The sequence below is a fragment of the Lutjanus erythropterus genome, chromosome 2 (genome assembly GCF_056507025.1).
Source record: "Lutjanus erythropterus isolate fLutEry1 chromosome 2, fLutEry1.hap2, whole genome shotgun sequence".
NCBI lineage: Eukaryota > Metazoa > Chordata > Actinopteri > Lutjaniformes > Lutjanidae > Lutjanus > Lutjanus erythropterus.
The window spans coordinates 7,239,499-7,251,627 of NC_139318.1; the positions used below are offsets into that span (position 1 = coordinate 7,239,499).

The 12,129-nt window shown below is 40.4% G+C and overlaps 1 protein-coding gene and 4 non-coding genes across 5 annotated transcripts in view; 1 reads left to right on the forward strand and 4 right to left on the reverse strand.

The window, feature by feature from the left end:
* The window catches only part of slc60a1a (solute carrier family 60 member 1a), a 34,243-nt gene that overhangs the window by 14,215 nt on the left and 7,899 nt on the right, over positions 1–12,129 (reverse strand). The window contains exons 4-6 of the mRNA XM_084727092.1: positions 10,155–10,284; positions 9,913–10,028; positions 6,518–6,691 (exon numbers count right to left, since the gene is read on the reverse strand). Coding sequence (XP_084583218.1) covers positions 6,518–6,691; positions 9,913–10,028; positions 10,155–10,284 — 420 coding nt within the window. The remainder of the gene's footprint in view (positions 1–6,517; positions 6,692–9,912; positions 10,029–10,154; positions 10,285–12,129) is intronic.
* On the reverse strand, positions 4,899–4,971 carry trnaf-gaa (transfer RNA phenylalanine (anticodon GAA)). Its single transcript has one exon. It is a non-coding gene; the product is annotated as a tRNA-Phe (tRNA).
* trnaf-gaa (transfer RNA phenylalanine (anticodon GAA)) lies at positions 7,461–7,533 on the reverse strand. Its single transcript has one exon. It is a non-coding gene; the product is annotated as a tRNA-Phe (tRNA).
* On the reverse strand, positions 9,448–9,520 carry trnaf-gaa (transfer RNA phenylalanine (anticodon GAA)). Its single transcript has one exon. It is a non-coding gene; the product is annotated as a tRNA-Phe (tRNA).
* Positions 11,785–11,857, forward strand: trnaf-gaa (transfer RNA phenylalanine (anticodon GAA)). The gene has a single exon. It is a non-coding gene; the product is annotated as a tRNA-Phe (tRNA).

Below are 12,129 nucleotides of genomic sequence, written 5' to 3' on the forward strand. Positions count from 1 at the left end.
CATTGCGTGAGCTTTTTGAGCTTTGTCATACTTTCATTATGCTTAAATTCTTAAATAAAACCCAGGAAAATTGGAGGTTGCCCATTAATTTTTCTAATTTGCTTTTCTAGATGACATTTTGATATTTTTGCTCTGCAATTAACTCACTCACATTAAAAAATCCCCCTTTTTTTGTTGTTATATTAAATCATTAAAATTTGGTTTGGTCAGCTCTTGAATAAAAGTTTACTCAAGAAAAAACACATTTTCGTAGTGGATTTTCAACGATTAATCAATTATTGATCCATAACATGACAAACAATCAATCACAAAAAATACTTAAAGCCTGAGTTCATCGTTCACACAAAACCAGAACCTTATATGAGTTTTAGAGTAGAGACAGTAGTTTTATCCTACGGTGCTGTTCACCTTCCAGACCACTAGAGGGCATGGCTCTGCAACACTTGGTGTTGGTATTGACTGGACATGAGGCCCTTAAATGTATTTCATAACTCTACCACTGCATTTACTTGTACATGTATTAATTAACTTATAGATAATGTAGTGTTTTATCTTTAATCATTTCTTCTACATTAATGGATGATTTAAAAAATATGTAGTCTGTTCATTTTGATTATATCCACCAACACTGGAGACAATCAAAGTATTATCACATCAATACACAAAACAAGCAGCCTGCAGCCTGCAGACACAGTGTCACAGAGTGTGTTGGCTGTCATTAGATGAGTACTGAGTATGTTGGCTTTCACTTTAAAATCCTGTAGTTACTGTTGCCACAGTGATACTTTGGTCCAACACAGATTACATGTTCATCGGACAGAAATTATAGCACACCTGACAAATGAAAGAGCCGCCTTCACATCCAGTCAGTCTGCACAGGCTGTTAAGAGTTTCCCATTACAAGATGACACAAGCACCTCATAGTGAGGCTCCGTGAGAGACAGAATAAAGATGTTTTGTTTGCCACACATACAATAGAAGGACAACTGTATTTCGTGTGTCATTGTGGTTATTTACGTAAATGATTAGTGTGTTGGAGTCGGTGCCAATTAACAGAAAGGCTGCAGACTGTGACAACAGGTCTTCTCTTGAGCCAACAGTAGCTTTTCCACTGCAGGAACTTCAGCTAGGTAACCTTTGGAGGAACTCGGTGCATTTCCACCAAGGGGACAAGGGTTGAAAATTATTAAGTTAAGTTCTGGGGACATTATTTTACCACCCAGAAAGTCCCTGCTGGGGTGGCACCACTTTCCACGGGTACAAGAATTGTGGGTTGGGGCTTGCTGATCGGTCAAGTACTCACAAAATTTTACTTATTTCCCCCTTTTTTTAAAAAAAAAAAAAAAGAAAATCTGCAGCCACAACCCAGTTTGTTTTTTTCTTCATTGTGCTCCTACACTTTCAGTTAAAGAAGAATCATACAACATATGGACAAATATGATGAAGTCCAGGCCTCGATGAACATTTATGCAGAGAACAAAATCCAGCAGGACTTTTAAACACAAATAATGATGCCTGGCCATTGCTTTGTATGGCCCTATTGTCGTTGTATACTCACAGGCAACAATGACACAAAATCAGCCATTTTCATATGTCAGAGGACTAATTTTCTTAACGTGAGTCTTCAGACCACCGCAGGAACACAGACAACAATGGGTTGAGGGAACCTTTTAGTTCCTTGAAGTTCCATAAAGGTTCTGGGAACTTTGGATAGAAACATGGCAAGTGTTTGGTTTGGCCTTTCTGGGCTACTATAGAAACATGGCAGTCCAACGTGTTGGACCTGGAAGAGGACGCACTCCCTTTGTAGATGGGCTCATTCTAAGATAGCGAACACACCAATTCTTATAATTAAGTAATCATACAAGGATGAAAACATACGTAAGAATTCCATTTCTGCCATATTCTGCCAATAGGCCCACTACATTTTACACACTGGACCTTTAGTACAAAATATCTGGATATAATTGTCATCAACAGTCAGGGCAACTGGACTTGGTTGTAGATCCTTGAAAATGTTTCGCCTCTCATTCAAGGTGCTTCTTCACTTCTGATTGTCTGGAGTGAAGTCCCAGGTATTTAACCCTGTGGGGTTGTTACCAAATTCATTGGTACTACTTGACTCATTAGAGAACAAGCAGAGAGCTCACCAGTGCCTCGCCAACGCCTAGACAGATATCAAGCAAGTTTGATATCTGGTGAATGAGAGCAGACACTGGCTGGGTGAGGAGACGAGTTGCAGAGTTGGAGGGAGAGATGGAAGAGCACCAGAGTGGCAGCCAGAAAAGTTACAACAACTACAGTTTATAGACATGTATTTATCTGAAAAATAAGCAAAAAGTAATTATAAAGTAATAGTAGTGGCTAGAAAGTTATAAAGTAGTTCAGGTAAGCTCCACTTCCAGCAGTGCTGATGCACAGCTGTAGAGACAGAATACTTATGTTAGACAGGAACATGCTGATGCTTCAGTATTAATTATTTAATGTCACTTCTAGTGTGTGTTATTGTAATAAAACGTAGATGGAGTGCAAAAGGACTCCTCTGGGATTTCTCAGGTGAAAGATCTTGTAATGTGTGTCTACCTGCTGTTGATCAGACATGTAGAGTGCAAGGCACAACTCAAGAACCATGATTACAAAGCAAGGAGTTGCGTAGCGTGAACGGCACAGCGATCTGGCGGCTTTGAAAGTCGTAGAGTGACCAAAACTTTAGAGTCAATTGAGTCACCTGAGGCCAAGTCTATTGATGAGTTTTCTGCATGAGGCAGAGTGTGAATGGCTGTTGAATGGTGGGAAGGGATAGAAGGACGGCATTATAGGTAGGTGATAAGTGATGCCGTAGACCTCCGCCTCTGTTACGGGATGGTATCCTATTTTCACATAGATGGCCTCCTTCACTCTTTCAAATCATCTGTCCCCCCCATTCCCAAATATGTACGTTGTCTTTAAAAGAGTGTCAGAAATATGTCTATTTTCTTTTAGGTGATGATTAAATGCTGAGTCTTGACCTGAGGACTTGTCCTCCAGTGCTGAGACAGGCATTTGTGTAGTTTCTCCTTTATACAAGTCTGTGCTTTCCTCACTACATTGGACATACACTTGGATTGCTTTTCTTATGGTTGGGTGTGCAGTCTTTCTGGGTTTGGAAAACACAGAGATGCTGTGTTTGTTGAAAACCTTCAAACCTTCAGATATCTATTGAATGACAATGTTTTGTGCTCATTCATTTTTCAAGGATCTATAAATAAGCCCAGTTGTCCTTGATTCAGCTTTTCTTAGATGGCTGTGATCTGGATGACTGAGAGTGTTCATGGTGACAGGATCTGAGCAGTGAAGGAAAAGTCTCACATTTAATTTGAGGAGATTCTCTCCAAGGAGAGAGATTACATTGTTCAGAACAGCGAGTCGTCACCCCTCTCACAGAAAGTCTTGACAAGTCACTGCCAGATGTGCAGTCTGGCCATTGCCAGATCAGGCTGGCCCCTGCAGACCTGTTTTAACTCAGATATTTTAGCTTGTCATAGCATCACTTTAAATCAAAAGTATATGCCAGTGCATACAGGCACAGTGCAGGTAGCACTGTTCTGCAAGAAGAGAAAATACAGACAGAGGCAAGTCTTCTTGCAGATTATTGATCAGCTCTTCTGCTGTCTTAATTTATCTAAACCAGTTAACATTGAAATGATGAAAAGAAGCTGCTTGACCTGCAGAAATGTGAGATGTATATTAATTTAAGTTGCTTGATACCTGATCTAGATCTGTGAAAGTTCTTTTGTGAAATAAACATAATATAGGTTTATTTACTTCTCTGAAAAGATGGAGCTCATTCATATTGCTTCTCTGCTGCCCCTAGATGTTATGTAACATGAATTGGGGTTGAATTGGGGACAGGTGTAAATGATAACATTAAAAAAGGACTTAATTGTTGATGAAGTAATGAAGAAATGAGTTTCAATAAAACCACATAGCTAAAGATAATGTATGAGACAGAGCTGTGTTAATGTTTGGCTAGGTCTGCTAGTCAAATCTTTAACAAGCTGCACTTGACTCAGTGTCCAGTGAGTTTTCCCTGTCCAAAAACTGTATCTTGATATCTCCTGCTCCAATTCGGTCAGCATAAAATCAGTCATTATCTAATGTTCCACTAATTATTTAACTTTGAAAATACCGCTAAAGGTCTCTCAGTGAAAAATGGTCACTAAAGACCTTCTAGCATATGGGAAGACTTCAGTGACTAAAGGCAAACACTTAAAGATCAAAGTTTCTTTTATCTCACAACATCCTAAGGAAATCCTCATCATGGTTTTACACTCTTTTTTTATAAGGCATGTTTAAATGACAACTTAAGGTCAACTTTAGCTGAAGTGCAGTCACTGGTACTGTGGTCATCAGCTCGTCTGTCTGCTATGACAAATGCCTTTCTGGGTCTTTGTTATGTAAATGTTACATTTAAAAACTTCAGAGGTTCATTAATGAGTATGTCTTATAATAACAATGGATCAAATAATTATGTGTAGTGTGAACGTTACGGCTCATAGAGACAAACACACACAGAATATCAACAAACTCTATATGTTTTAGGGTTGTGCTAAGGTTGTAAGCCTAGATTTGCGAAACTCAAAAACATCTTTTCCATGGAAAAAAGCCTTCAGTGCCAGCCTTTGCTCTTGTGTCAGTGTCTCCAATTCTGATATGACTGCTGCTTGCGTTCATTTCATCATCCAGGAGTACAAAAGTGCAATGGCAGGTGTTACGTCCCCAACACAGTAACAGGACAATCATGTGAACACATGTAGGAGGAACTGGAGAAACTGGAGAAAGTACTCTGCAAACAGACCCCAATTAGTCAGCAGCTGTAACTATCAAAGCAATGTGTTCTCAAAACACATCAATCCAACTGCCGAAACCCGGGATCGAACCAGGGACCTTTAGATCTTCAGTCTAACGCTCTCCCAACTGAGCTATTTCGGCACAAAAAAGTCTTTGTATGGTCATCATCATTTGCAAAAAACAGCAACATGTGAACAGCTTCTGACTACCTCCTGACATGACGCAACAGATGTTTTTTTTTTAAATAGAACCATCTGGGAAGTCATCCTTAGAAACTGTTTGGAAAAGCGCAGGTACTTTCACAAAACACATGGCAGGTGATTGGATAAACCACCTGTCTATCACATGTAACATAATCTAACTCCAACCAATCAGATCAAACTCTTGCCAAAGCGAGTTGGTAGAGGAGCGATCGAGGAAAGCTGCCTTTGCTCTTCTTTCAATGAAGGAATACTCTCCAGTTCTGATATAACTGATGCTATCACAGTATCTATGCTAACCTCTTCAGGAGCTTCCATTGACACTTTTTGCTGTCATCACCTGTGGCCAGTAGTCCCTCCTAGGATGCTGATTTGTTGCACCACCTCTGGAGCAGACACACAAGGATAACTTGAGGCCTGTCAAGATGAATTCTCACGTGATCGTGCAGATCCAGCTGTCTTGCAAGGTAAGATATCACCACTGTTCCCCATAAATTGTAAATTAATCTGCAGACTGCAACTCTTGCAAGACTCATACATGTTGTATCTTCGTTGTTCATGTTGCACAAACTGGTCATGTTTTATAATGTGACCATGCTGTTGTTCAGTTAGTTCAGTTAGTTGTTTTCCAAAAAAGCTTCCTATGCAGCCCTAAACAGAAGACAGATAAAGCAAGCTGGTAAACATGGTGGAGCATTTAGCAGCTAAAGGTACGATTATTTCCCTCAGGAGTTGGTGGAGGCCAAAAAAGAACTAAAAGGAGAGTGAATATTGAACTTGTACTTATCAGGTGGTGGTGAAACATGGCTGTAAATGAATGCTAATGTTCCTCGGTGTCTGATTGGTGTGTAAGACAACCAACTAATTGCTGACAAGACCATCATATCAACTTAATAAGATACTAATATGTCAGATGTTGATGATGTCGTTCCACTGGCAAAAAATAAATAAATAAATAATTGATGCTATTATATATATATGTGTATACTCTATGTTGAAGTAAACTGATTTCTTCAGTGTAAATCTTTCTCAGTTAACCCTTTTACTTAACTACTTACTGCCGTTACTAGTACAGTTCATGTAAACACAGTGAAAATCAAGGCAACACGGACAGAAGGCAAAGAGAGACAGAAGCTGACAAACAAATAAATTCAGTTGGTGACAATATTCTGTTTGTTCTTAGGTGCCTCAATGCAGTGTGGGACTATAAAGATCCTGTTGTTTGTATACTTAAGCCTCCTCTAAATGATCCTGTCACATGCATTCCCACCCAGGTCAAATATTGGGTTAGAGCTATAATGCAGCTGTGTATGAGCTTTATTGTTTTCGCTAAAAATTACAGCTCAGTCTGACACACAAATTCATGTGTCAAAAATTTAGATCCTGATCCCTGATGTTCATCTGTAGAGCTCTGTTCTGACTGCGCTGTGATGTCAGCTACTGCAATCACTTTAGGGTGGATTTGTCCTTTAAATGTGTGTTCATACCAGACTGACGGTGAGCAGCCTAGGCGCTGTGTATCTGTAGGACAGGTAGATGAAAGCCAGTCTTCCTGCTGTGATGGAGGCCCAGAATACACTGTCCAGACAGCCGGCCGTCTTATGGCCCATCAGCAGAGGCGGGGACACGGCATAGGTGTAGACGAAGCCGGCGTAGGAGCCCTGCAGGCCAAACGATAAAAAATAAATATTAAAATTATTAATAATATAAATATTGAAGTACACATAGCAGTTACACAATTCCTATGTCTTTCTGACGCTTTGACATTCGTGGTTTGGTTAGTTTTTATGGTTGTATTGCAGGTGGTGATGGAGGTTGGTGTTTTACACAGTATATGTCGTCTCTCTAGAATCCAAAATATTTCCAAATAGCAGAGGCACATTTTGTTTGCACCTCAAGGCTTGGGTCACAGGTCCCAGGTGGGACAAAGAGGACATGTCCACTCCAACTTCTAAAAACCATTGAGCTGTGCCCTTCAATAAATTACACACACACACGGTCCGAGTGTTTCAGTCATAAGGGATATCACCTAGCCAGACACGCCAGATGGCTTGTTACACAGAACCACCTGGGAAGTCGTCCCCTATTTGGAGAAGGGCACGCACTTTGACTGGTTGAACCATCTATCACATCTAACATGGCCCAACTTCAACCAATCAGATCAAAGTCTTGCCAAGGGAGAAGAGCAAAAACATCTTTTCTATGGAGAAGCCTTGAGTGCCGTTCTTTGGTCTTTCGTCAGTGTCTCCAGTTCTGATATGATGCATTCATTTCATCATCCAAGAGCACAAAGATGCAGGTGTTATGTCCCCAACACAGATGTGCTGCAGGAAAGCCATGTGAACACATGTAGGAAGAACTGGGGAAAAGACCGTGCAAACAGAACCCAATGAATCAAGGCAATGTGTTCTAAAAACACCTCTATCCAGCTGCCGAAACCCGGGATCGAACCAGGGACCTTTAGATCTTCAGTCTAACGCTCTCCCAACTGAGCTATTTCGGCACAGAAAACTATTAGCATGGTGGTCATCAGGTGCAAAAAACAGCAACATGTGAACACTGTCCAACTACTTCCTAACATGATGTAACAGATGGTTTGTTAAACAGAACCATTTGGGAAGTCATCCTTAGAAACTGTTTGGAAAAGGTCGGGCACTTAAAAACACTTCAACCAATCAAAGCCAAAGCCAGTCAGGAGAAGAGCAAAAACATGTTTTCCATTGAGAAAAGCCATTCTTTGCTCTTCTGTCAGTGAAGAAATACTCTCCAGTTCTGACATAACTGATGCTATCACAGTATCTATGCCAACCTCTTCAGGAGCTGCCATTTCAATGGACGCTCCTCGCTGTTTTCACCTGTGCCTTCCAGTAGTGTGAATCCAGCTGCCTTGCAAGGTAAGATATCACCACTGTCTCCCCTGAGTTTTAATTGTATCTGTGCCCTTGGCCCAAGCTCTTCGTTGACCTAGCTGATGGCTAGCTGGGGCTCCATCTGACACGTCAAATGTTCACAAGATTTTCTTTTTCTTTGTGTTTCTGGCAGTTTTTTGCAATGTGCTTGTTATGCTTAAGATTTGCGGGTCAGCACTAGCACAGAGCAGAGCTTTTTAAGTCTAATGATGCTTACACAAATTGTGTTTAAATTGCATTGAAGTAGAACTGTTAACTGTCATGGCCACCGTTGCAGATCAGATTTCTGACTGTAATGGTAAATGTCCCAAATCAGAAACTGGCATCTCACCACTGGTCAGTTTTCAGTAAACTCAAGCTGTCAATTTCTGTAGTTTGCAGCCCAGGAGGTAAATTAAGTGTCTGATATTTCTCCCATATTTCAAGCCCATCAATCATCACAGATCCATAAGTTCTGTAATTATGTTGCCACGTCATTTTTGAAACACAATCTATACAAACCATCTGTCAGTGTAACCTTCAACAAATCAGCAGTTAAAGCAATCGAGGCATTTGTTGTTAAAAACAGAGCTCTCATGTTGCCAAAACGCTCTTCCAACTGAGCTATTTCGGCACAAAATTTTCAGAACTGGTGGCTCTCGGCATAAAATCAGAACATCTCAGACAAATGAGAAAGACATTTCAGAAAACAACTTTCCACAAACCATTTGTGGGTTGTTGCTCTGTTAACATCAGCAATGATATTTACCAAATCAGAAAAGAATCAATAGATTGAAGAAAAGCTGAAACTACTGGCACATGACAAATGAAGACATACATAGAATATATAGAAACCTGACATCCCATCCCACGCTGTGCTCCGCACCTGAGGACCAACATACCTATTAAAGATTCAGTACAGCCCTTATCTACCTTAATGAAAAAAACACATATAAAATCTCAGGACATTCAATACAGAGTTACCCCTATCAGACTTTGACAGCTTGAACCGTGGTCAAATGTGTTCCCAAAACACATCTCACCACCTCAAAACCCAAGGTTCTCATGACCCTAATCTCAATAACACTAAGTATACATGTCAGAAAACAACAAGCTTCCACAAACCACCCTAGGGCTGTTGCTCTGTCACTTCACATGGACGGACATCATCCAAAGAGCCATGACATCAGCTACGAAACATTTGCCCAACTTGTTTGACTTTCAGACTTTTCAGTTTGATGCAAACCAAAATCGCAGGTGTGAAACCTAAAGACCCAAAAAGCCAGACTTTGGTCCAGCAATAAGAGATGTTAGACCAGATGTTTAATTGACATCTGGTCTGATGACTTTATAAGGAGACAACTGGACTAGTTGGCATCAGCTGTGTTGTAGACACAAATGGGTGGATTTGTTCATGATCTCACAAATCCAGCTGCAGTGCAAGGTAACCGCTTCGGCACAGAGACCATCCAGAAAGTCACAGGCTCTAGCCATTGAGGGAATATGTTCTCAAAACACAGCTCTCCAGCTGCCGAAACCCGGGATCGAACCAGGGACCTTTAGATCTTCAGTCTAACGCTCTCCCAACTGAGCTATTTCGGCCTGAAAACTACCTCTATTGTGTCCTCAGGTAAAAATGTGAACAAAATCTTGACAAAATTAGACATATATTCCAGAAAACAAACAAACAGCCACAAGCTGCAAAAAAGCCCCAAAATTAAAACCTAAATATTGGCATACATGAATAAAACATGCATTTTAGATGAATGGAGTATATAAACTTTAATGAAAACACAAATTCTAATTTTCAAGTGATAATACACTAATGAAAACAAACATGAACATTATATTTTCACTTCTGCCATATTCTGCCAATAAATCCCCCTAAGTCAAGACACTGGTTATTTAAATTGAATATACGTGACAGTGTTTTCCCTTGTAAACAAAGACTGTGATTGGTTCTATATGCGTGTAGTGTTAGTAGGAAGTCTCACTATAATCCCATCAGTGATGAAGAGGATGGCCCCACCCAGAGCATGGAGGACGAAGAAAGTAGCAGGCCGGCCCCGGAGTTTGGCAAGGTTACAGCAAACAAACAAACTCCCGTGACCTGGAGAGAGACAGGGACACTGAGAGGTCTTCCTCTCATTTCATCTGAGCAGAGTGATCTCACACACACACACACAGACACAGACACACACACACACCCACCCACACCCACACACACACACATTACCTTGACTACTATCCCCGGTGGGGCTGCTGCTGGACAGAGAGTTTCTATCGAGCAGACGTGGACTGTTGCTGAAGCAAGGCAGCAGTCTCTCATAGTACATCAACGAGAGCACAGCTGCTGGCACAGGGAGCTGCACACAAACACACAAACAGTCGATTGTTAACTAAGTTAAAGTCAACACTTCCTGTCAGCTGATTCTAATTGACAGCCTGCCCTCATTAAAGTAGAATCCAGGCTGTCTTGTCTTGTCCTCTGCTTAGAAACAGATCCAGTTTAAACTGAAAAAAAGTGTCAGTATTTCTGCTGACGTGTGAGCATATCACTTTTTCTGGGAGGCTATGTTGATGCTGATAGCCATCTGAGGAAATGCAATTATTTCTGAAAAGAACAAAAGTGAAAACATGGGCACATTTCTGTGTGGCTCTGAAGAGCTGTTAGGAAATCCCATGAGATCATTTCATTTAATTTGCACTGTTTTCATGTGAAATTGTGCAGCACTGCATGGAAAGGCCTTACCAGGATAAAGGTGCATCAGTGTTGAAAAAAGCTGCATTTCTTTAACTGTTCTGGTCATAGCAAATTTTTAATTAATGGATTGTCTACACTCTTAGAAATAGGGATTCCAAAAGGGTTTTTTTTCCCTGAAAGGCTGAAGTTCTACCAGAACCATTTGCCTATGAAGAACCCTTTTTTCAAAACAGGGTTGCCAATGGTTCTTTGTAAAACTTTTTTGTAAAACTCATCCAGACAACCATTTTTGGAAGAAAGAGTTCTTCAAGGATCATTGACATCCTTGAAGAACTTTTTTGTCAAGGTTTTGTTATACCTTTATATAAAAAGGTTCTCAACAGAACCACTTTGGTGTGTTAAACTGCAGATGAAATCCTTGATATATAAAAAAGATCTCAGCAGAACCCACCAAGTGTTCTAGATCAGTGTTTCCCAAGCTTTTTTTCCTGGGGACCCACTTTTTAGAAATGACTGACCATCACGACCCGATTCACAATAAACCCAAATAATAAATTTCAGGAAGAGTTTGTCCGCTCATAAATGAACCTTCCTGACCATTTTAGTGCCATTTCCGCATTACTTTATATTATCTCGATGTTTTATTGAAACCATATACACGTTAAAACTTTAGAAATGAGAAATAAATGCATTTAGACTGAGTTTACAGGCCATCTCATTGTTTTTTTGTTTTTTGTTTTGTATTATCAGGAAAACAACATATGACATTTCAGCCTAATTCATAAATGAGATAAAAGTGCATTTAGATGGAATTAACAGGCTCTTGTTTTTTTTCTCTCATCACTAAAACAATATATGCATTTTACATGTTTTACAAAGCATCTACTGCAAGTATAAATCTTGAATTTGCAGAATCACCTCCATTGTCTTTTATGTATTTGGAGACAATACCCCTGTGGGTCCCAAAGCAGTCTTTGGGAATGACTCTTCTAGATAAAACCCCTGGAATACAAAAAGGCTCTCAGCAGAACCCCCTGAGAGTGTTCTTGATAAAAACCTTGGAATATAAAAGGTTCTCGGTAGAACCCCCTGGGTGGATTCTGGTTACCAAGTAGGACCTTTATAAAAGGTTCTAGCAGGATCAAATTTGTTAACTCTGTGTGCCGAAATAGCTCAGTTGGGAGAGCGTTAGACTGAAGATCTAAAGGTCCCTGGTTCGATCCCGGGTTTCGGCAGTGGAAGAGCTGTGTTTTGGGAACACATTTGACGAGAGCTGGAGTTGTTATGTCCACCATGGTTAATGTCATCCTGTCTGTCCATGGGTGTGTTCTGCTTGCTGTGAGGTTGACTGTACAGGGGTGTTATGCTATGTTGAGTAAGATTCCAAACCAGAGTGGGCAAAACATGCTCAGTTCAGAGGAAAACTGTGTAGGCAAGATGTGAACAATTGCAGGATGTTGATAAACTAGATTACTCACAAGTCACTGCACCAAAATCAAACTTTAAA